The 23,281-nt window shown below is 44.7% G+C and overlaps 1 protein-coding gene across 3 annotated transcripts in view; it reads right to left on the bottom strand.

The window, feature by feature from the left end:
• Window positions 1–11,990: 11,990 nt before the first annotated feature.
• Window positions 11,991–23,281, bottom strand: part of BRINP1 (BMP/retinoic acid inducible neural specific 1) — an 89,964-nt gene continuing 78,673 nt past the window's right edge. For all 3 annotated transcript variants that reach the window (XM_054220669.1, XM_054220668.1, XM_054220670.1), the window contains 2 exons: window positions 20,089–20,311; window positions 11,991–13,778 (listed from right to left, as the gene is read on the bottom strand). In XM_054220669.1, coding sequence (XP_054076644.1) covers window positions 12,638–13,778; window positions 20,089–20,311 — 1,364 coding nt within the window. In that variant the 3' untranslated portion in view covers window positions 11,991–12,637. The remainder of the gene's footprint in view (window positions 13,779–20,088; window positions 20,312–23,281) is intronic.

Here is a 23,281-nt window from a genome sequence, read left to right as displayed (position 1 = left end):
AGTGTCTTCCTAAACCTGAATTAGTATTTTTCCCTCCTGGATGCCAAGCTTTTGAATGTGTCCGTATGTTGACACGTTGCCACAATTTGGGGAAAACAGCCGTTTTGGAGCCATCTTCCTATCTGCTGTCTTAAGTCGGTCGTCTTACTGCACCTTCCCTGGCCACTCCTCTGCCTTCCTGTTTTTCCAGAGCGAGGGCAACGAGAAGGGATTTTTTCTTTCTTTCAAGGATCAAAGCAAAACAGAGACGATGCCAAATGATAAATATTTGACTTTGAAACATGAAAAAGAGGAGGAAGAGCAGCATCAAAGGAATAAATCTCTTGGGATGTCCTGTAGTCTGAATGTACATTTTGTATTGCTAAGACAGGAGTTGTGGATGCAGCGTGTGAAGATGTGGGTTTTACAAGAAAATAGAATCAGCCAGGAGACCTCTGGGAAATCACAGAACGTGTGTACGCTTTATGGTTTGTATAAAATTAAATGGTTTTTTTTTCTTAGAGATATTGATCCTTGTTCTTTTATTATTATTATTATTATTATTATTTATTTTCCACCCTTATTTCATTGTCCATATCCCTGTCTTTCAGGTCCCTTGTTTGAACTGGTCCTATTTATGTGAAACAGGTTGATAACTCTCAGCTCTTCTGTCTTTTGCTCTCAATAATTATAGGTCTCCTAGGAAAGCTGGCCTTCAGTAGAAATTTTGTAAAGGTTTTGAAACATTTTATTAGAAAAGATTTGGATCCTGCACAATTATCAGTTCTGAAAGGTGCTTTGCCCACCTCCTCCAGTGGAAGTGCTATTGATCATCTCACAAAAGGAAGGCATGTACTTACAGAGAGAAAAGTTGAGGTCTGGTTACTTTTTCAACATCAATGACAAAATTGCATCTAATGTTCACCTCATTCACCTTAACTCCACTGGTCTGCACTAATTAAGGTGGAGCAAGCAGTGCCGGTTAATAAAGAACACTGTAATTCAGCTTATGCTGGCCAGTGATTGCAACAAGAGAAAAAAACCCAATAACTGATTCAAAAGATGGGCTTTGATTAACAGAAATATCTGGGGCTTTTGTTCACTGATTGTACAGCACACCCTGTAAAACCCTGCCACTAGAAATGGCTTAGATGTAAGACTCAAAATACCTTCTCTCCCTTTTAAGTGGGGCTCTAACTTGCAAAGTCCTGCTTTAAAATATTGCAGATGGTCACCACAATTCTGCCTTCTATTTTGTAAAAACACTGTTCTACTTGGCCATATGTACCGCCGTATTGCTCCAAGGTCTTATACCCAGGGCAATCACGTCCCACCCGACAGCTGACTCCTTTTGGAACAATCACCTTGTTCCCCTGTAAGTCAAACACCAGTGCAGTTTACAGAATATTTTGATCCTGGGACTATTTTAGATACCCACGTGTATAACAAGTTTGGTTCTCTCTATCCAGGACAGTTCTTCACCACTATCAGAACAGACTTTGCTCCTTCACATCACTACCTGCCGTCCTCACAGCGTGTCCTGCAGTAGAAGCCTGTTCTCTGTGCCGTGCTAACAGAGCTGCAACACAACTCCTTTGCTACCTCTGGCACTTTGAGGTGAAAAAAATATACACACGGAATAATTTTCTGGGGAGGTGGGTAGCCACACAAGGGCAAGAGACAACCTGGGTGCTGCGTGATGCCTTGCCGTCACGGCTGATTCCCTCTATGGAGGGAGCCACGGTAAGTGGGAGAGACGCCAGCTTTGGCAGTCTGGCCTGAAGATCAGGGTGGGAGCTGCGCCACGTGGAGCAAACCCACGGGCTTCTCACACCCCAGCCCCGTCTGAGTCCTCGCATTACAGCCGTGCAGGCAGGAGACAGTGTAATCAGGGATCACTCCTTCCTCCGGGGCCTCTCAGGAGCAGTAAGAAATGTCTACGTGTACTCAGTGAGGCCAAGTTTTCACACCCCATTAGCCCAGATGTGATGAACTTGACTTGCCATAACTAGCTCTGCTGATAGAGCTGACCAATTTTTTTTCCCCCCAGCTGAACAGTTTTCTCTTACAGAAATGTGAATTCAGCAAAATATAATTTTTGTTGACATTTTTAATGGGAAATTATTGAAACACTTCATTTCCATTTTAGCATTTGGCCAGTTCTGTCTCATCTGGCATGAAATCCAGGAGAGAAGCCCTTGCCTCTTTCAATCATTTACCAGTTTCCCTTCAAGAAGGCTGTCCTGAGATTCCTGAGCTGGAATATGATGGGAGCCTTTCACTCTAAACTTTGAGAATGGCACTTTCCATTTAACTTCATAACTTTCCTTCTCAGAATGAAAACATTGTTCCAGAAAGCTGCATTTCCAGGGGGGAAAGGTGTCTCACACCAGCTGAATCATAGAAAGGATGGTTTGACTCAAGACTTTTAAAGAATTAACAGTTGCCGCAACAGGACTCCCTCTTATGCAGCCAAGGCGGTGCAGAGAGGAGTTGGTACAGGGAGCCCTGCGTGGTTTAGGCTTTTTATAGTGACAGATTTCTTTGCATAATGCATTTTTGGGTGAAGCTTCAGGTTTATTTTGTACTTATCTGATGTCAGGAAAGTATATATTAAGTCTTCAAAAAAAAAAAAAAAGCAGGTTTTTTAATCAGCTTATTACAGCCTTCTATGTATAATAAAGGAGTTATATGGCAGTAAACCTGGAATCCTGCAGGAGTTTGTTGTAAAGTGACAGATTCAGGTCAGAGCTGTTAATGAACAGCCAGATTGATGTGTGATGCATAACGATGGGAGAAATGGCATTATTGTTTTATAGGAGAGTGCAGAAAGGTAGGATATGCCAGGTTCATTAGAACAACTGGGTACCCTGGAGTTTAATACCGTGCCTCTGGCCAATCCCTGATATTTCAGAGAAACTACAGCTATTCTACAACCGGTGAATAAAGTAGGCACACGTTAGACGTGGTTTTGGCTCCTTAGCTTCCTTCACACCAGCAGGAAACCCTAAATTTCCCTGTTGACTCTTGCTTTGTAGGTACAGACTTTGAAGACCACTGAAATGAGCTGGGTATGACCCAAACAGTGCTGTAAGAAGCCCATTTTTTTTCTTCCTTTGTTTCTGCCACTGACTATGTGACCACAGGGAACTCGTTCAACATCTATTTCTACCGTCTTCCTTGTTTTAAACAAATACTTTTTGGAGTATGAGTTTCTCATGCCCATGTCATCTAGTTGGCTTTTATACCATTTCTTGTTCTAAATTTGCTGGTCTTTATTTTCATTAAGTGGATCCTATAATAAATGCGCAAGTAATGCTGACCTGAAGGAAATGGTGTTCACGTTATAAAGAATATCGGAGAGATAAAAAAACACTTTATGAGTGGGAATATATGCAGAGTGGCAAAAGAATCATAGAATCATAGAGTAGTTTGGGTGGGAAGGAACCTTTAAAGGTCATCTAGTCCAACCCCCCTGCAATGAACTGGGCCATCTTCAAATAGATCAGGTTGCTCAGAGCCCAGTCCAACCTGACCGTGAATGTTTCCAGGGATGGGGCATCTCCCACCTCTCTGGGCAGCCTGGGGCAGTGTTGCACTATCCTCATTGTAAAAAATTTCTTCCTCGTATCTAGTCTAAATCTACCCTCTTTTAGTTTAAAATCATCACCCCTTGTCCTGTCGCAAAAGGCTCTGCTAAAGAGTTTGTCCCCATCTTTCCTGTAGGCCCCCTTTAGGTATTGAAAGGCCACCATTAGGCCTCCCCAGACCCTTCTCTTCTCCAGGCTGAAAAAGCAATGGCTCCTGTTCAACATTTCCTGGGAAGAGAGGGCAGCAAAAAACCACCCTAAAAAAACAGATGAAGGACTGGTCCACCTTCATGGGACTGACCCTTGAAAACCCCCTGGGAACTTCAGCGGGTGCCACATGCATCTTCCTCTTAATTAGTGCTCTTCCGAGAAGCTATTTGAAACCAGATCTCCTTTTTACTATGTCTCAGTAAAATGCCAGCTCCTCTGGGGTCTTGGTGCATGACTGAGGTCCCCCAGTGCTTCATCAGGGATATTAATTCTCATTAAGCAGTGATGCAATTGGTGTGCATGTGGACACACGTTGTGCACTTCACTGGCTGCTCCAGAGGGCAATGTAAGTGTTCATCTGGGTCTAAAAGGCTCTGCGTGTGCTCCATCGCAGCTGCCTAGGCTTACCGAACCCAACCCAGCCACTGAGAGTAAAAAAGGAACTCAGGCTAAAAAGTTGGGTTTTGATCTTAGGACTCCTGGGCCTTGACAGTCCTGAGATCTGGGATTCCCCCAGAGCCCAACACGCATTACCAGTTATTGAGAACTCTCAAGTCGAGCCAGAAAAATATATGGGCGTGATCTTCACTCATATGGTTTTGAATAGTCCCTTTGACTTTCATGCACCTGCCCACACACATGCAGACACAGTATTGCGATCCACTGTGCTCAGCACCTTGCAGATCTGAGCCCTTCGCTAATCCTTCTAAACCCAAGTCTATTGACTTTCAAAGCAGCCCGCGAGGGTTTCTTATCTACATTCCCTGAACAAGCTGCTAGCTTAGGCTGAGCCTTTTTGCATTAGTCTTCAACCAGAGTTGATTTTGAGCAATGAACGCGATTAGATTTTCATATCAAGAGAGACTGAAATTATGGAGATAGTTCCCACGTATCAGGAGTGAACTCCCTCCATGGAGTAGCTTGTAAAAACACAAAAAGATCAGAATTAGTGCCTAAATCCAGTCCAGCCAATATCCAGGTTTTGCTTTCTCATCCTGGAATGAATCTTAACAGAACCCTGAGTCTAAATGTCTTAGGGAAGTTTGAAAACCAGATCTCAGTAGTTAGATGCGTGACATTTGTATAATATGATCCTGTCATCACATTGCAGAACAAGATTCAGTCCTAAATTACACCACAGCCCAACTCAGGGAGATGCTGCACGCTGTCAAGAAGCCTGCCCCAGAAAACAGACTGAAATAAGAATTGCTTCATCTTTAGAAAATTTCTTTTACGGGCTTCTCTGCACCAAAACCAGGCAAAGGCAGTTCTTTTGGGCTTGACCTAAGCATTTGGGATGTCACAAGTCTGAAAGAAAATCCACATTGTGGTAGCACATCATTATACGTCTTTCTCAAAGTCCCTATCAATGCATGTAAGAGTGGGACACTCAGACACCAGGGACTGTCAGTGGGAATAAAAGCACACCTGGAATAACCCTTCCTGCCCTGTCATCTCTCCTCCCCTTCATAGAATGGTCAGTCTTAAGACTGAGACTTGAGACAGACTCTGGTCCCGGTTCGGTGCAGGTTTTGCCATAGCAAGCCAGTCTCCGACCGTCTTGGGCTTCCCTTTCCCACCTGTAAAAGTCAGGCCAGCCCTAAACTGCTCATGTCCATGGGAGTGACGAGCTTCTACCAGTTCTGTGTATGCCCAGGACCAAACGCGACGAGACCTGGCTTGCAATCAAGACTTCAGAATATAGATTGATAGATATCTATTAATGAGTTAAAAGATATCTAATATAAATGTATCAAAACTTAACTAAATGCATACCCATACGTAGAAATACAAAAGGTATAAGTTGTGTTTCTCTCTTCCCGATGTCACATGAACTCTCCTGGCTTCCTCACTTGAATTTAGCAGCATCATAATCCAGGCGCTCTATCCTCTTCCTGGCAGCGGCTTTGAGAACTCTTGACCTTCAGCTCCCCTCGGCACACCCTGTTCAAGGAGATCTGTGAGCGCCTTGGAAAACCATCCCAGTTGAATTTCTTTTTCCTGTTTAGACACATCGATGTTCTCGACAACGTGACTGACTATTAAAAAACAGGGCCAGCTCAGATACTCAAAAACTACTATCTATCCCACGCGTTTCAATTGGAAAATCTAGACTTTAAATTTCTCTTTTTTAGACCTTTTCTTAGAATTTTAACCTTTTCTTAGAATTTTAGACCTAAATTTCAGTCAAAATAAGTCAGTTAGTTAGACATTTTCTACCGGAAGCTGTTATGTTGTTGAAAACTAAGGCATCTCACAGCAATTTATCACTGGCAAAAGCATCCCTAATAAACAGAACAAGTCTGCGTGCTTTTCCCGTTCCATTTTGCTTCTTTGGTTGGTTCAATTTGGTTGACTTTTTCTGTGGCATTAAAATATTATTTTAAGCTGCACTTACATGATGTGTGTTATGTATAATATCTAACAGGCTGGTTTTGTTCGTTACTGAGCCAAAACTGAAAAGAGGAGATGATGAGACACAAGGTGGGTTTGGGGAGAGAAGGGAGTCCTCCCTGAGCGGTGAGGTCAGTAATGCAATTTCTTTTGTGCCTGCCTATATCTGTTCAGGGTCACCTAAGCAGATCTCGCTCCTCCACAGGTTCTACTGCCGTGATTATTTTTTCTAGCAATACCTTTTGCAGTTCTCCTGGGGAGGGACCCATGGCTTGTTTTTTCGAGGTCTCTACACAAGGTCAAATTTGCTTCTTGTCTGAAAAGCGAGTACTGGAGGCCAACAGGAACCACGCAGTGATTGCGCTGCTGTACGGATAAACAATAAGGACGCGGACACAAAATAGTGGACCTGGGGCTGTTCCTGTAGATGTCTTTAATAACCCTAAAAGCCATTAAGATGTTTAGCTAGCTACATCCCACCTCACGTGTCCTGCAAAACGTAATCTAGCTCAGACCGGGAAGATACTCCCCTTGGGAGACCCAATCTCACCACAGTGTCCGGTGGTATCTGTCCGTGTTTATCCGAGCAGCCACAGAGTCGGTAGGCTGGGGAGTACCGCTGCTCACCTCTTTTCTTGTGGTCGGGATTCACGTGGACAGTCCTGTATTTGGGAAGGTTTGTTTTGCAAGGGTTATAGACCGGTACCGTTTGTTTGTGTGTTTTTTTCTTTCTACACAAAAGGAAAGTCCTATTTGTACCAAGCACCCGTCTTTTGTCAGTTGAAAATTCATGAGGAAGGACTGAAATTTCCAACAAGGTTTTCATAGAGCTATTAGTACTCGCTGTTTTCCATCGTTATTTCATTTACAGAAGAAGAATAATCCTGATGACGTTAAGAGAAGGTAGTTTTAGATTATGGAAAAAAAAGATTACTGGAAGAAGTCACAAAGAAAATATGAAGGGGTGTTAATAGAAATGTGGATTAGAAAAAGTATCTTGGACAAGAAGGTCTATAATCTGACTGGGTCCAGCATGTCTAATGTGCAATTTCAAACTTTCCAGGATAGAAAGAACATGGAAATATCTCCCTCATGACCTCCTTATGCCTCATCTCATCTATATCCTTTCTGCCTCTCCCCTGACACACACCACTGGCCAACCTCCTCTTCTTCAGATAAGAAACCTAGTCCTTGGGCCATGTTTTCCTTTCAACAAGCACCTGGGTAGACTCGTCAAGGAAGGCCCTTTAGCTGGAGGCAGGAGCACACAGTCTGGATTGCCACTCAGCATTTCTCCTCCAGCACTGGAAAATGAGCAGCCAGGCTGAGGATCTTGCTACACCCTGGTGCAGGAGATGCCATCTGCCAAATGTCCTCCTGAGTGGTGTTTTAGCAAGTGGGCTAAAAAGAACATCCTGTACGTGGCAGCTGAAGTCCGTCACAGCTGTCACAGGAACATACGCATGCAGCCTGGGCTGGAGGTGGATTCTGGCTCTGGAGGGAGGCTGGGCAAGTGGCCAATAAGCCTCCCTTACTTGCCCATGTTTCCCTTTGGAGAAAGGGATTCCTGGCTTAGTGTGGTCAGCGATGGCTCTGGGGAGCAGGACAGCACCAGAGAGCATTGGCATTCACTCATCCCAGGTGCAGCTCAGTCACAGAGATGCTAACTCCATTAATTGAGTTTGCCAGGGCCTTGTGGCCAGCGTTGATTTCTTTGAGGTCGCTGGCATGAGTCCCACTGGCTCAAAAAGCAGCAGATCTCTTGGGTTCTTTTATGCAAAAGCAAACAAGCTTCCTGGGAAGAGGGAAATAAGTGTGGAAATTGTCTCCATCCTTTATTTACTTCCCTGCCTTCTGCCCTTGTCGCCCTCTTCCCCTAACTTGGCCACCCACCGCCCATGCCTCCAAGAAGACATTTCGGCTCCAGGATGGTGGTGGTTGGAGCTGTGGAGGGGTCACTGGGCCTGTGCCCTTTGCCTCTGAGGAGGGCAAAGCTGCTGAGGTCCAGATTCTTCCTGATGATTTCATGTGATAGCTAATTAATGGCCTCCCCACGTTTCCATGGCAACTCCATGCTGTGCTCTTAGCCCTGATCCAAATGGGCATTCTGTACACTTCTGAAGCTGTAGCATCAGCATATTAATAAGACTTGCTGACGTCCTTTGCTTTCTGCCACATCGGCTGGTTAAGTCTAAATTAGAATAACTTAAAAAAAGCACATTTCTTAGTAAGCTCCCAGTGCATTCTCTCATGCGACTTGAAGTAACTGATCCCAGAAGTCTTCTGCATTTGAAGGGAAGAAGCAGGTAGATTCTGCTCTACCTGCCGCTTTTTGCCGTGCTTTGCCTTTGGGACACCTGGCATCTGTTTTTTCTTTTTTTTTCTCTGGGTTATTTGGAAGCTCCAGCTTTCATGCAGTCCCCAGTTTAATTGCAACAAGTATCTACGATTCTTTGGTAGGACCTTCTCTGCGTTAGCTGAGCTGGGCAATCTTATGGATTGCTCCCTAACTCCTTCTTCTACAGGGGAAGATGAGCTTCATTCTCATACAGTCGGAGAATGATTACTTATATTTCAAAGTAGGAAGGTCCCTTTTATCATTAAACTCTATAACAATACCTACTGATCATGCAATTTAGTGAATGTAGTTTTATGGGTGAAAGGATTCTCTGGGCCCTGCCTAATTCTCCTCTATTAATTACCCTCCGTTCTACTCATTGTCTTGTTAAACAGCTTTTTCTGACCAAGTAGAAGACTTGGACTTAATTTCCTCATAAGCCCATTGACACCACTGTAGGACTGGGGTGGCCTCTCTGGGGTGGTATGAACTACTTTCTCTTATCCAGACAGAAGTTTCCCAGATGCCTCCACATTTTCTATTGCCTGCAGAACAAATACCCTAAAACAAACCTGTGGGATTTGGTTCTGAATCTGGGTGTTTCAGGCTGACCCCTTACCTGGGGAAGGGCCTATGGGACTGAGCAGTGAAAGCAGAGCATGTGCCCTGTCTGTGGCAGACGTTTGTTTTCCAGCATCAACAGCAGAGTGTAGCACGGTCCAGGCCACATTTGGTTGAGTTGTTTGGTTTGTTTTTTTCCTTTTTGTCTCTGACATAAACTTTGAGCCCAAAATGCTGGCTGAGCTGCCCAGATAGCTTCATTTTCCCCTACCCTGAAGGACAAGGAAATTTATTCTTCACATTTTGGCTTCATTCCATCACAAAATTTTACCTAGCCGTGTTGCAACATGATGGCAGATGGTTGCGTCGATGTGCCATCATACCCTGGTGCCACGTTGCACCACCAGGTACTCCCAAGGTAAGTTCCATACACTGACAGCATATCTATGCCAAACTTCCTTCCAGCTCCCTACACTGGTTTTCTACTTTCCAGCTTCACCGCTCCCAGACACGGTGGAAGTGCTAGCTCATGTTGGACAATGCCTCTCTAACTCCGTGGCCGTCTCCCATTGCTTGGGTCTGAACCAGACAGCAGTGATTTAATGTTCTCTTGGCGCCCAATGTCTTGCTTAAGGTTTGTGGTGTTGCCCCCCTTGCTGAAGCCCAGTAATACGGGGGGCTGACCATCCCAAGGCATCGTCGAAGATACATGAGAGCAATTGATTTGATCCCTAACAGTCCCACAAATACAGGTCAAGATTTGGCTAACGTGTTGCTAGTTACCCACGAGATCTGAGGTCTAATTGCAACTTCTTTGGCTTCTGGTCACTAGAGCTGGATACTTATCTCATAGGAAAGCAATTTATCGAATTAATTTCACTTTGTGTTAGCACATTCACTACTCCTGGCCATGAACAGATCCCACCATTGAATGCAGACTGCATCTCAGGCTGTAGGTTGCTCATAAGCAGTATTTAGTATTTTTAGAGCAATAACTATCGTTCTTTTCAGTGTCAGCTCTTCGGGTCATACATGTAAATTAAATAGTACATTTCTATTCCCTGCTTGGATGGATGTAACTGTCAGGAACATTATTTCTAGTCATAATTACAAATCTGACATTCATTTCCCATGAATACTCTCTACTATTTGCTTAAAACTAACTTCCATGCATACTATTGCTGGTGAATTTTCTCTTATCAGAAAGCTGACACAGGAATGTCACAACTGTAAAGAAACCTCTTTGAATGGTGGGGCCGGACCTCTACTACACAAAGCAAAGACCAATCAAATGAAAAATAAACACATGATCAAACTGGGAAAAGTAGGTAACCTTGCACCATCTTGCATGGGCTGACCAGTAAAGATAGAGAGAGATCTTAATGCAAGTTAAGGAAGACACAAAGTTACTACTAACAGAAATTGATGGACGTCCCTAGGAACATCTTTGTCGTTTAATTTACCGAGCTCTTGTTCAGCTGCATGCACTTCCCCACCTTTTGGTAGGCAGACAGGAATGGACGCGTGTTTTTGTAGCTAGGACTCCTTTTTGTTTTCTTACTAACTCCCCAGAGAGTTTCTCTTAGGCCATCAATTGCCAGTTTAGCAGGAGAGTTCAGTGAATGCATATTTTCCTTAAGGTATCTAATTCCTTCTCAACCAAATCCACACAAATTAAGCTAAACCTGAAGCCAGGCTTAATTGTCTAAGTCCCTGGTGTCACATGAATAACACCACGATGCATTTAGCTCTTTCCAGCAGAACTGGTATTATTCTCAGAATCTGAGTCAAAGTCTCCCAATAAGAAATTCAAAATTTCTACAAGAACTGTTTTGAACTTGATTGAATCAACACGTTAAATCTTGAGCCAGGTATGAGTCTCGCACTTTGGGTCAGGACTGTCCCTCCTGCTCAGGCCCATTTTTCCCCAGGATACTCCTCCAGCTCTAGAAGCCGGCAGGATTAGATTTATTTCTCCTATCTAGGAAGGCAGAAACTCTAGTTTCTCACTAGCACTTCTCACAATCAACTTCAGCTAAAACCCAATGAGATTAAGAGAAACACCCCAGTACTCACCTCCCGCTGTGTTCAGGCCTCATCACCCAGCTCAGTTGATCCTACCTCCATACATTCCATTCAATGTATTTTTTTTTAAATCCAGGCACACATGAACACACACACACACACACTCCACAAAATTCTACCCACCTTTTAGTTATTTTTTTGATAATTCAAACTCAGGGCAGATTTCGTTATCGTGCTTTTCCCTCCCACCCCTCCCTTTTACTACTTTTGTGGGTATTTTAATAAAATTTTCTCATCTGTTTTCTGTAATTATTTTTTTTTTTGCAGACAAAGCAAGTGTAAGTGAAACAAGGATATTATTCACAGCCACAGAAACATATGAAAGTAAAAGGATTTTTTCCTTCCCCAAAGAACAAAATGGGCATGTGTACCCCTCAGTGTTTCGGGTTTCCTTGGAAACGTGTTTTCTTGTATCGTGCTTTGGTTTTTGTGGTGACGAGGGTTCGCCAGTGTTATCGGGAAACCCAGAACCTGAGGCAAAAAGCCAAACTCAGGTTTGCCTTTAAGTCTAGGTTTATCAAAGTGGCATATGATTTTGGCTTTCTCTGTATTAGGGACTCTGGTGAAGTACCTTAAAGATGAGCGACGCTGGATCTACAGGTGCTGATCCTCAAGGCGTTAACCTCTGACATGGCTGAAGGCAACAGCAGTCTGATGCAGGGCATGGACTCCAGCTCAGGAAAGCCACCAAAGGGACCTGACACGTCCCATTCTTCAGCAAGTGCTGAGACTCTACCTCTGGTGAAAAGTCTTCCAAGGTGGAAATCCCAAAGTGAAGACACCTGAGACCTGCACCCACCCACCCACCCACCCCCTCTTACGTGTCTTCTCACCAAAAGGGAATTGGTTTCACTCTCAAAGGAGACTGCCATCACCTTCTGTCCTCCAGCAAAGCTCAGCACAGGCTGCGTGAATAACTCAACGTAAAGCTGGCATAAATCTCAACAGAAGAAATATCTTTTATCTTTAACCATTTACTCCCACTATAGGAATAATGGCGGTTCTTTTACATTTACAGATAACTCTTATTTGTTTCTTTGCTTTGATTTTTTTTTTTTGTCTCTTTGTCTTGGCACCTGCATAGCAGAAAACTTTACAGTTCATTACAGAAGTTTGCCCCTCTCTCTGCTCCTCCCTTTATTTACTCCGCTGCCCCTGAGGACTAGCAAGCGACACCCCCAAGGTCAAGAGAGAGTAAGGTGTTACCCTTTTATGACGGATTATAGAAATAACAAACATGCCTGACAGTTTTATACAGCTGCTAGAACGGGTTTAGTTTTCAACAAATGAAGAATTTCCTCTTTTTTTTCTCTTTTGTATATTAATTACATTTTACAAATCTTGTTTTTCCCCCCTTTCTTTACTTTCCCCCCACTTTTCTTTCTTTCTTTTTATTTTTTTTCTCTTTTTTTTTTTTTTCTCTTTTATTTTTTTTACAGCAAAAGGATCAATCACCAACATGTCCACTGAAAAGTCCGGGTTAGCAGAGTTTGGCTGTCATCTGGTCCGACTGTTTGAGGATCTCGGTGTTGTACAGGTCTAGAGCGTGGTTCACGCGGATGATCTCGCTGTTGGTGAGTTTCAGGCGGTGCTTGAGCATACAAGAGAACAGATCCAGCTGGGGCTTCCCTGGGGCCACGGGAGGCGCCAGTCTATTGATTCGGTCCCGAATATCCAGCAGCAAGAGCATGACGGAGGAGGAAGAATAGAACTGCCCACCTTGCGTGTACGACTGGTTGACCTGCTGCACAGCACTGCGCAGTAGGTCAGCATTAAAACGCAGGCTGTAGCCGTACACCTGCACGTCTGAGATCTTGATGTAGAACTGACGCTTGGTGGGGTCAGAAAGGTCCACGGGCCCTTGGCCAGTCTCATTACGCAGCAGGGAGGGCAGCCGAGTCCGGCTGCGTAGGTAGATGTGGACAGTCTCGAAAAAGGTTTTCCACCGGTTGCCCAGTAGCAGGGTCCAGTTGTAGCACTGGCTGTTTTGGAGGCGGATTTTCTCCCAGCGCGGGTAGCCGTACTCCCCAAAGGGCATGTTCCAGCCCTCAGAGTGACTCCCGCTGAACGGGTTGACGTAGACAAAGAACATAGGGTCCAGGCTGCTGTTGCGCATCTGGCAGATTCGCATGGAGATCCCGATCACCATGTGGATGAAGTCCATCCGGTTCTTGTTGCTCTTCAAGGTGAGGGACATGCGTTTGCGCCACCTGGGATCAAAGAAGGTGTCCAGGCGGATCTCGTTGCTGATGAAGGTGGTGTGCACATACAGGCGAGAGTCCATTTTCTGCAGCAGATACTTCAGCTCTAGGTCCTGGAAGTCCAAGTCCGTCTCAAAGCTGATGAACTGCTCGCTCCGCTCCGAGTCTACGTTCTGAGGCTCGCAGCGACCCCGGTAAAGCTTATAGCCCTTGTTGCATGAGCCGCAGAGAGAGATGTTGGCCAGGCTGCACATGGCACAGCTGTTGTTGCCCCCGATGATGCAGGGGATGGGGCGCTGGCACAGGCTGGTGCCACCATGGCAAACGCAGCTCCGTTGGCTTTCCAGAAAGGTCCCCCAGAACCCATTCTCATTGCAGTAGAGCAGGGACTGGACCCGAGTAAGCCATTCCTGTATTGTCCTGTGGGTAGGAAGAAGAAAGCATTAGCGTTGTAGAGCCTCAAAGTGTCTTTGGTGTTGGCATCTTACTGGAGCCACAGCGTTTTCAGGGATATATCTGAGACAGAGCTCTCAGAACATTTGTGTCCTGCCGTGGCACCTGGGAGCTATTCCAGTCTATTTCTAGACTGAATCTTTCTTATGCTGTTTACTCCTTTGGTGGAGAACAAAAGCCCTCTAAGAAATAGCTAGATGGTAGGATCGATCATCTGAAGCCTCTCTCCACACTGTTCTAGGAGCTGAGACTGGCACAGTCTCCTGCCAAGGATCCCATCAGTGCCACAGTGACAAAGTTCAACCATGGGAATGGAGCTGATAAAGCCACGCCAGCGGCGGGAGTGCTATCAGACATCGCGGGTCGGCATAACTTCTAGGCTAGCAGGAGAAGACTCTTTTCCATGTCACTGGCAATTCCCCCCCACTCTCCAAAACCAGACCTGTAATGGGATGGGGCAAAGCCAGTAGTAACCTCTGCTTATGGTGCAGAGCACAATAACAGCAGAAAAGAGGGTGGAAGTCAGGGTGCATAGAGGCGAACCTGCTAGAACAGCTTCTCCTTTAAAAAATCTGCGGCTAATTAACCTCCTTTTACAGCCTTTCCCCTTAACAAGCAGCCACCCTTGCCCATTCCCAAGCCCCACCACTCTCATAATTGCGATATCAGCACCCTCACCTCCACGTCCTGCAGCCCTGGAACGACTCCTAATGAATGACACCGTAACCCATGTTTGCTTTTTGGATAACCCACTTTTGCAATGTTGCCCTGCTGCCCCCTCTTCCCCCCCGCCCCGGGGAAATCTCAGCACAGCGACTCCTTTCTCAGCGGCCTTCGGCAGAACGCCTTGTTCAGCCGCCTGCTCCCTCCCCTCCGCCTCCCCCCCCAGCTAATGAATACTTCGTTGTCTCCTCTGGGCAAAAAGTTCTCGGTAGCGCTGCAGCGAGAGGACTGGCTAATGACAAATTAGGATTCAGTCCCTGTAGAACGGGAGGAGTGATTATGGACAGAGGCTCTCAGAGCTGGATTAGTGAAATTCATGGCACCTGCATCGCCTGACCTCCGAATAATCATTAAGCTGTAGGCTGTATCAAAGAAGGCATTAAATGATACAGCAGCAAAGAACAGCAAGATGATTAGGGGGAGGGAGAGAGTGGAGGGATGAGAGTACGAAACAGAGGAAAGCGCTGGAAGGAAAGAAATAATCAAGGAGCAGAAGCAGAAAGGCTAGAGGAGGAAAGAAGGGGAAAATGTGCAGGTAAAAGGAAAAATTAGAGAGAAATGCAGTGGGCAGGAAGAATAGGGATGGAGAAAAGGGAAAACTGAAACAACAGCGACAACCGAAAGACAGAGGACAGGCAGGAATGAAAAGAAGTAGGAAGAAACTGAGTGAAAGGAGGAGAAAAAAAAAAAAGAGACAGAGCGAGGCAAAAGGAAGTGCATTAGCAGGAAAATTCTGAAGTCTTGGATGTGGGAAGAGAAAATTTTCACGTTCCTCCTGTGGTATGGGGCGACAGCGTCTCTTTCCCCTGTTCACAGCTACCAGGAGCTCTCCTGCCAGTGGAAATGACAAGGTTGGCTTGGGAGCAAGGCAGTGACCTCTATAAATACGTGCCATAGAGGGAGATGGTGACAGCCCTGGTCTCTAGAAAAAGTGCACCGGGCTCCTCCTGGTTTCCAGGACAGCTCTGTTTGGGAGGGAGGGGACAGCACAGCACAGCACAGCACAGCGTGACTCGTGACTGCAAAACATGTTGCTGACAGCAACAAGCACTCTCAAAACCATCCCCTGGGGACCGAGTCTGCCTTCTGCTCAGAAGTGAATTTTTCCTGGCTTTTTCAGCAAGACGTATTATTTTTTTACCCCATCTGAAGCCTTGGGGTTCCTGTTTAGAAAGCCAGCCAAGTGCACTTGAATTTAGCAAGGCTCCCAGATTCCGGGTTTCAATCTCCCTCAGGGGCTGTGAGTCCACCTTCATTCCTCCATGCACCTCCTTGAAAGCTTCTTTCTTTACTTCTAACCACAAACCTAAGCATGAAGCCGAGGGATGATGAGCAAGTGGAGGATGAGCTAAAACGGAAGCATCCCCCCAGTATACGCCCACTGGCTGCTGGGTTCACTGGGCTGGGGGAACTGCTGACGGGAAGCACAAGGCTCCTGCAGGCTGCCTCTTCCCGCGACTGGGCTTGATGACAGCGATGAAAATCAGAGGTTGCTTTGGAGGGAGTTATCTCCTGCAGCCCCAAGCTTTGTCCCTGGCTCCCGCTGTAATTTCTACCAAGACAAGGACAGGGAGAAGCCCCGTGGCACAAAGAAAATGAAGGGCTGAGGCAGCAGGCTGGTGGCAGATAGGTGGGAAATGTCCAGCTCCACCACGTATCGTCTCAGCATCCCTACCCCTGTCCATGAGGTGAGGACGTTATTTCCCTGATTTCCACAGCTCTCTCCATGGTCACGTTTGTAGCTTTTTGCGGGACTGGGCTTCCAGATGAGGTGGTAATGGTTGCCCGTAGGACTAAAGGTGGTTTCTGGGGTGGTTTCCTCATGCACAGAATTCCCAGCGTATTTGTCCAGTGCTGGCTCGATGCTTTACACGGGTTTGACACACTGAGAATGCCATTGAGTTCACGGGATAAAGACTGCCAGGCTACACAGCAGGGGACATGATAAAAATTAGCCAGATGACCATATCCTGGCTGTCTTAGGTGTGATCTGTCTTAGGAAAAAAAAAAATAATAAAAATGCAATCCTTCCATCCTTCTCTTTTACTAACAGTCGGCAGAGCAAAACGAGAAAGGCGTCTCATCTGATATCTTGCAATCGAAACTAGTAATTTTCCCATTCTGCGGATCAACTTTGTAGAGGAAGGGTGGGAGATCAGGAGAAAGAGGGTTGGTTTTCTTGGGGGGGGAGGGTGCGTGTATATGTCTTAGCATTCAGCAGAGACACAAGTAGGACCAAAAAAAAAAAAAAAAGGAAAAAAAGAAGGCTACCCACCATCTGCTGATGGCAGCAATAAAGGACGTAATTAAATGAAAATGCAGAATCCGGGGCAGAGCTGGGCATCGGCTACAAACGTGACAATGGGAAGTGTGATAGAGAGGGGAAATGCGGTATAAATTACCCCATTTTGTCTCGCAACTGGGCCAGGATGAGAATATACGCAGGACCAGTCACAGCCCTTCAGCTGACGGGAGGCAACTTCTTAAAACACCCCCCCTGTGATGGCTCAGGCTCACGCGAATGGAACCCAGAGATGTCAGGGCCCAAGGAGGCTGAAAAAACCCATTGTTTAAAAGCTGAAAGCCAGTAGCAGAGCAGCCATTAGTTTCCATTTTAATTATTTTTCTCTTTCATTAAGGAGTCATAGTTTATCTTTCTCCCTCTTAATATCACCGCAGAAGTTATTTTGCCTGGTGTTTGCTACCTCTGCCAGTTCAAAGTATTAAGTACCAGAGCATGTGAAATTAAAAAAAGGAAAACTATGTCTCCAAAGGTCACTGTCAAGCAATTTTGCATGCAACTTTAATATCTTCCACTCCAAACTAAAATGAGAATAAAAACGACAGCCAGGCAAGGCTGTGAGTGAGAGAGATTTCGCGGGGTTTTCTTGCTGTTGTGACGGGGGCGCGCAGTCCCCTGGCGGCGCTGGGAGCTGGGCGCCAGGTGATCAGGCAGAGCTGTTTCGCCACTTCAGACCCATCTCTTGTGACAAAAATACCCCATGTTTTACAGGACGGCGTTGGGCGTTCAGATCAGAAACGGAGGTCAGGTTATACAGAAAGGTGACGAATAATTTTCTTTCCTCCTGACTTGTCATCTTTTCAGGATTAATCAGCTCGGGGGAGGGGAAGAGGCTGCTGGGTGTCCCTTGAGACAAAGACACAGCCTTGTGGATGGTGTCTGAGATGATTAGAGAGCCATACCAAAGCAAAAACCAACCAAACCAAACAAAAACACCCAAACAATCAAACCCACAATCCAGCAGGGCAGATTTTTTTTTTTTTTTAATTGCAAGAAAAGAGGTAGGGAATTAACAAGGTCTCCTTTGCAAACTCGTCTTTCACTTTCCAACCAGCCCTAGCTGCTGTGGAGGTACTTTTGGGCTTTTGGTATGCAACAGCAAAGTAAAAAATGCTATTTTTATTCTCAGCAGCTGCGAGATGTATTCTTAACTAATGACAATTTGGCTGGAGCCCAGAACATGTATTCCCCCCCCGCTCCTCCTTTGGATGTTATTTATATTTTCCATCCAGAGGTTTAAAATGCAACTATAGGTACTCATTCAACGTTGAAGCTTTAACAACCGAGGAGTGCTTTCTTTTTCAAACCAATGAACCTGCCTGCAAAGAGGTGGTTTTTAAGCAAAAGCAGTGCAGAGCAAATATATATATAAAAATATATATATATTTTTTTTTCCTTCTTAGCAATTGCAAAAAGTCATGGAGAATCACCCTAATTGCCAAAATCCCTACTCTTTCTTTCTTTTGGAAACACCACCTCTTCCTTTCCCTCAGGACAATCAACAGCAGCCCTATTTCTTTTTTTTTTTTTTTTTACATTGCTTTGGAATATATAAAGTAGGCTTACTATTACGTGTTTTAAAGAGAGAGGCTTGCTCTTAATAGAACCTTTCCATCCTTTCAAAGCCACTGGCATGCTTGATAAGCGTCTGTCGTTCTGTACAGTAACAATTAGAAAATTAGAGTATTTCCGAGCCCCGTAAAAGCAGGATGAAATGCATACCTTCTTCCACTGCACATCTGTCTACCCAGCCCCTCCCCTGCCTCGCTACAAACGCGGAATGACAAATAAGAAAAGAAATGATAATATGCCTGGTGGTGTTGACTTAAACAAATCAAGCACATCAGTCAGTTAAAAACCCAGCTGCCATCATCCCATTTTGCCCTCCTTCCCCCAGATTTTATAGTATTAGTCGGAGGCTTCCTTTCTGCGTGGCTGACTTTTTAAAATAGACGAGAAATGCTAAAGATGTATTTCTCGCAGTGCTTTGCAGCAACATGGTTGGCTGGGTATTTGCTCGCTGCTGCTTCACTTCGTTGTTGTGGTGGTTGTGGCACAACTCAAACTAATGCCTGGACATGCTTGTGACTCCTCCACCAGTTGGCTTCTTCGTAGCAGCTCAGCCAATTGGCAGGAACGGGCCAATTTTAGGAAGTTCTCCAGACTTTTTTTTTCATAATCTCTTAAACTTAATAGATATTTCGCCTCATCCCTACTAAGGCCATCAAGTCTTTGTCCAGAAACATGAGATTTCTTGGTAATTAAAGAGATGTTAAGCCCTGGAAGAGTTTGCTGAGCTGCAGAGTAGCGAAATGAAAACTCAGTGTGCTCTCAAGGGGCTGGATGATAACAGGAGACAGCAGCCAATCAGTTTATTTCCTCTTAAGACTAAATATTTAGGTAATGAAGGAGGTGAAAAAAACAGTTCCTCTACAAATATTAACTTGGTCTGACCCTTCCATGAGGAGCAGGGAAGAAAAGGCACTTGGACTCATTTTTTCAGTGCTACTTCACCCCAGACAAAGTAGAAAGAAACGGCAAGAAATGTTTATTAAATTCGATGGATGCAAGCCTCCAAAAATGATTGGAAGCTAACTTAAACTCAGCCGTAGGTCAGGGCTGAAAGGAGCCAGCAGGAGGTGACTATTGGATATCAATAGCTGCTGTAGCTGTAATGGAAAATCTGCTCTCCCCATCCGTAATACTACTGCTGGGCTTCTGGTCAGTGCGGGTGTGCAGGTTCACTCCGCGTTTCGTAGAAGAGATGTGATCTATTCCAAGGGAAACTAAAGCTTCTCTCTCTCACTCTGGCTTTATTCATTGAGGAGCACAACTCAAAAATGGGCTGAAGCATCTTGTGCTCCATATGGCCACTTTAACAGCAAATAGAAGCTTCAAGCTAGCCTCTGGTACGCGATGCAGGATCGTTTAAAAAGCAGCTTAGTCTGCTTGGCTGTCTGATGCCAGCCCTGCCATAGTCTTGCAGAACACTCCAGAATAAGTTGGGTGCCCTTCACCTGGGTAGGTAAGACCACACAGAAAGGATGGGAACGTGCTTAGGTATGGTATAAGGGTTACTTACGCATCCAGAAATTTCAGCCCACTCCCAAACTTCACCATTTTCCCCCAAACCTCCATGTTAGCACGCCCCATACCCAAACACTCAGGCTGCTGGGTTTAGGTCCAAGGCCAGGCTCAGCTCCACCAGCCACCCATCCCAACACACCCAGCCCCAAGGAAGGATGAAGGTACCTTTCTCTAGGCAGCTGGTGGTTAGGATTGTGCCGACACCGGACACTGAGGCCAAAGAGTTTGCGGGCAGTGCGCTGGATCTTCTGGCGCTGGGCTTCCAGGGAGCTCTGCAGCAGCTTGTAGCGGTTCTGCAGATCCCAGTCGTTCCCCCAGTGCTGGTGGATGCTCCCAATGGTCAGGAAGTGGTTGCTAGGTAGCCTTTTCATGAAGGATTTAAACTCATCTGGAACACAGAAAAAACATGGAGAAATACAGACGTTTCTAAACTATAACAAAGTTACGAAGCTTTTCATTAGGAGGATGGAGAAACGGCGGTGATGTACGAGGCCATCAGTGCGCTGCTAAAGGAAGGTGATGTCCATTAATTCACTGGTCTGTCATTCTGCCCCGGGAAGCTCAGTAATTCCATGGCTGTTGCTGCTCCCATATGGGAAATGAAACCCGGAGAGTATTGGGGTGAAACAATCCGGTTAATGTGTACAGGGTAGAGAAAAAAAGAGAGCAAATTCCCTGCAGCATGGGTTATGAACAAAAAGCGGGGAGTTGTAATCATTGTCTGCTAAAGAGTTCTCATTTAAATTGTTTTTCAGCTGCTCCTAAAATGCCTTTTGTTGTTGAACTCAAATCACTTTGGCTGTGTTGTTAAAAAAAAAAAAAAAGATTAAAAAAAAGCTTTAAAAAAATCCCCAGAGGAAGGGTTTGGATTGCGTTAAAATGCCCTGCTTTCTCATTTTTTAAAAAGAGCATTCTGATTCTTTTTTTCTCATTTAACTTCATTTGAAGTTAAATGAGTTGCTTTATGTAACTATGAAAATAAAATAAAATAGTTTGCAGGGCTAAAGTCAGAACAAAATGTGTCAATTTTAGCCAAAGGAAAAAAATCTAATTGATCCAAAAATATGTTGTTAAATGTTGTTTTGCGATCACTTTATTTCCATTTGATTTTGTTTGATAATGAAAAAAACATTATGTAGGGTTTGAGGTTTTTTCATCACAAAACAGAAAATCTGGTACTGTTTCTGTTTATGACCACCCCTTTCCTCCTCACTGAGAAGTAGAGTTTGCTTAGACTCTGATTGCCGGGCTGGGACATCCTCATATGGAAAAAACAGATGGTTCCAACTTTCTCAGTAGAAAATAACCCAATTTTTGATAACAGAAAAACTGCGTTTGACACACTGAGACCTTCAGAAATGCGAGGAGTGAGCCAACAAAACCCCCATAAAGTGCAATAAAGACAAGAACAAAGCTCTGTACCAGGGCAAGAACAACCCCAACAACAACATCAGTGTAGACTTGGAAAGAACCAGTTGAATAACAGCTGCTAGAAAGGCCCTGGGGGTTACGGTGGGCACCATGCTGAAGGTGGGTCAACACTATGTTCTCACTGGAAACAAGACCAACTGCATATTGGGCTAAATCTGGTAGGTCGGGGAAGTTAATGTTCACCTCTTCTTGGCACTATTGGGGCTGCACCTGCATTTCTCTGCCCAGCTTTAGGGACACCCAATTAAAGATGAGTGTTGGGGAGGGCACAGCTGAGGGCTACCAAGGTGGTCAAGTGCCTGGAGCCCAAGACCTGCAAGGTCAGGTGGAGGGAGCTGCATTTGTTTAATCTGGTGGAGAAGGGGCCAAGGGGCAATCTAATTACAGCCTACAACTGCTTAAAAGGTACTTACAAATTCGAAGGAGAGAAACTCTTCTTATTAGAGACAGATGATATAACAAGGAGTAATAGACAGTTTGCAGCTTGAGAAGTTCAAATGATTTATTGAAAAGCTTCTTCACTTGGAGGTAATGCAGCACTGGAACACGCTGCCCGGAGACGCAGAAGAATCTCTCCTTTTAGACTCTGCTAAACAAAACCACGGCCGACCTGATCTAGGGTTGGTGGTAGTCCTGCTTCTAGAGGGAGCTGGACGAAAGCCCTGCCATAAACCCCACAAAGTATCCAACAAGAAATGCAGACATCCTTTCCTGTAAGTTATCTACATTATTTTTCTTCCTTTCCTTATTTTTTTTTTAATTCCTTCACCCCATTTTCAGAAGGAAGAGGACAATAGGAAAAAAAAAAAAAAAGGCAAAAAATGAAATCTTGTAAAGGCTGATATCTTTTCAAATAAAAGAAGTAATCCATAGAACCATTGGAGAAAATCAGACCAGATAATTTACAACCTATTCTACAAAGCTTATATATATTTGCATAACAGATTTCCTATTATTCAGCAACTTGCAGTTCATGCTTAACTGCCTAACAAAGAATATCTGTGCATTAGTCAGTACCATCATTACATAGACGATAAATGGATGTTCATGTCCTACTCATCACATGGTGAAACCGAGCACCTAATAAAAATAATTATCACCATTGCACTACCAAGATCCACGGGACATCTGCTTGTTTCCTTTCTTCCCCAAAGATAACGGAGAGATTTTTTTTTTTTTTTAATCATCTCTCAGGTTTTCACTCCATTTGTAATGCTGCTTTCAGCGCCCTTCTCCTCCCCAAAAATGATTCTCTCCTGTTCAGTGGTCCTCTGAAACTATCATCATGTATAATTGCTTCTGTTGACCATGCTGATTACTCCTGGTACCTTTCAGCAGTAAAAGCCTTGCATTTGCTTCCCGCCCCTTATAAATCAATTTCCTCAAAAACCTGTTTGTGCAAAAGACCAAGCTTTTTCTTTTTTTTTTCCCCCCCCCCCCTCTGATGATGAATGTGCTACATTTGTCATAGAGACGGGCAAGGGAGACATTTCAGTGCAGTGTGCACATTTTGATACTGCAGTGCAACGTTGGGGGAAAAACAAATGAGCAAAATAAAAGCTGGATGGGTTTGGGTTTGGTTTTGGGGGTTTTTTTGTTGTTGGTTTTTTTTGGTTTTTTTGGTTTTTTTTTTTTTTTTTTTTTTTTTAAAAAGGGGGTGAAAAAATACTTTGCAAAAAGAATAGCTGCTTCATTATTTATTTATAACTATCCCTGGAGGCCCCAACTTAGACTACGGCTGCATGGCGCTAAGCCTTGTATCTTCCTGGGAATGGTTCGTTCTTAACCCCGAGAACTTCCAAGCGACTAATGAGGCTGTCTGCGTTTGGTTTTATTTTATTTATCTGCAGAGAAAATGTTGATGGGGGCCAGGACTACATCTCCCATAATGCAACGTGCCCCCCCCGCCTTTTTTGCAGAGTCACCC

The sequence above is a fragment of the Rissa tridactyla genome, chromosome 14 (genome assembly GCF_028500815.1).
Source record: "Rissa tridactyla isolate bRisTri1 chromosome 14, bRisTri1.patW.cur.20221130, whole genome shotgun sequence".
Classification (NCBI taxonomy): domain Eukaryota; kingdom Metazoa; phylum Chordata; class Aves; order Charadriiformes; family Laridae; genus Rissa; species Rissa tridactyla.
This window is presented reverse-complemented; position numbering and strand designations above follow the sequence as displayed.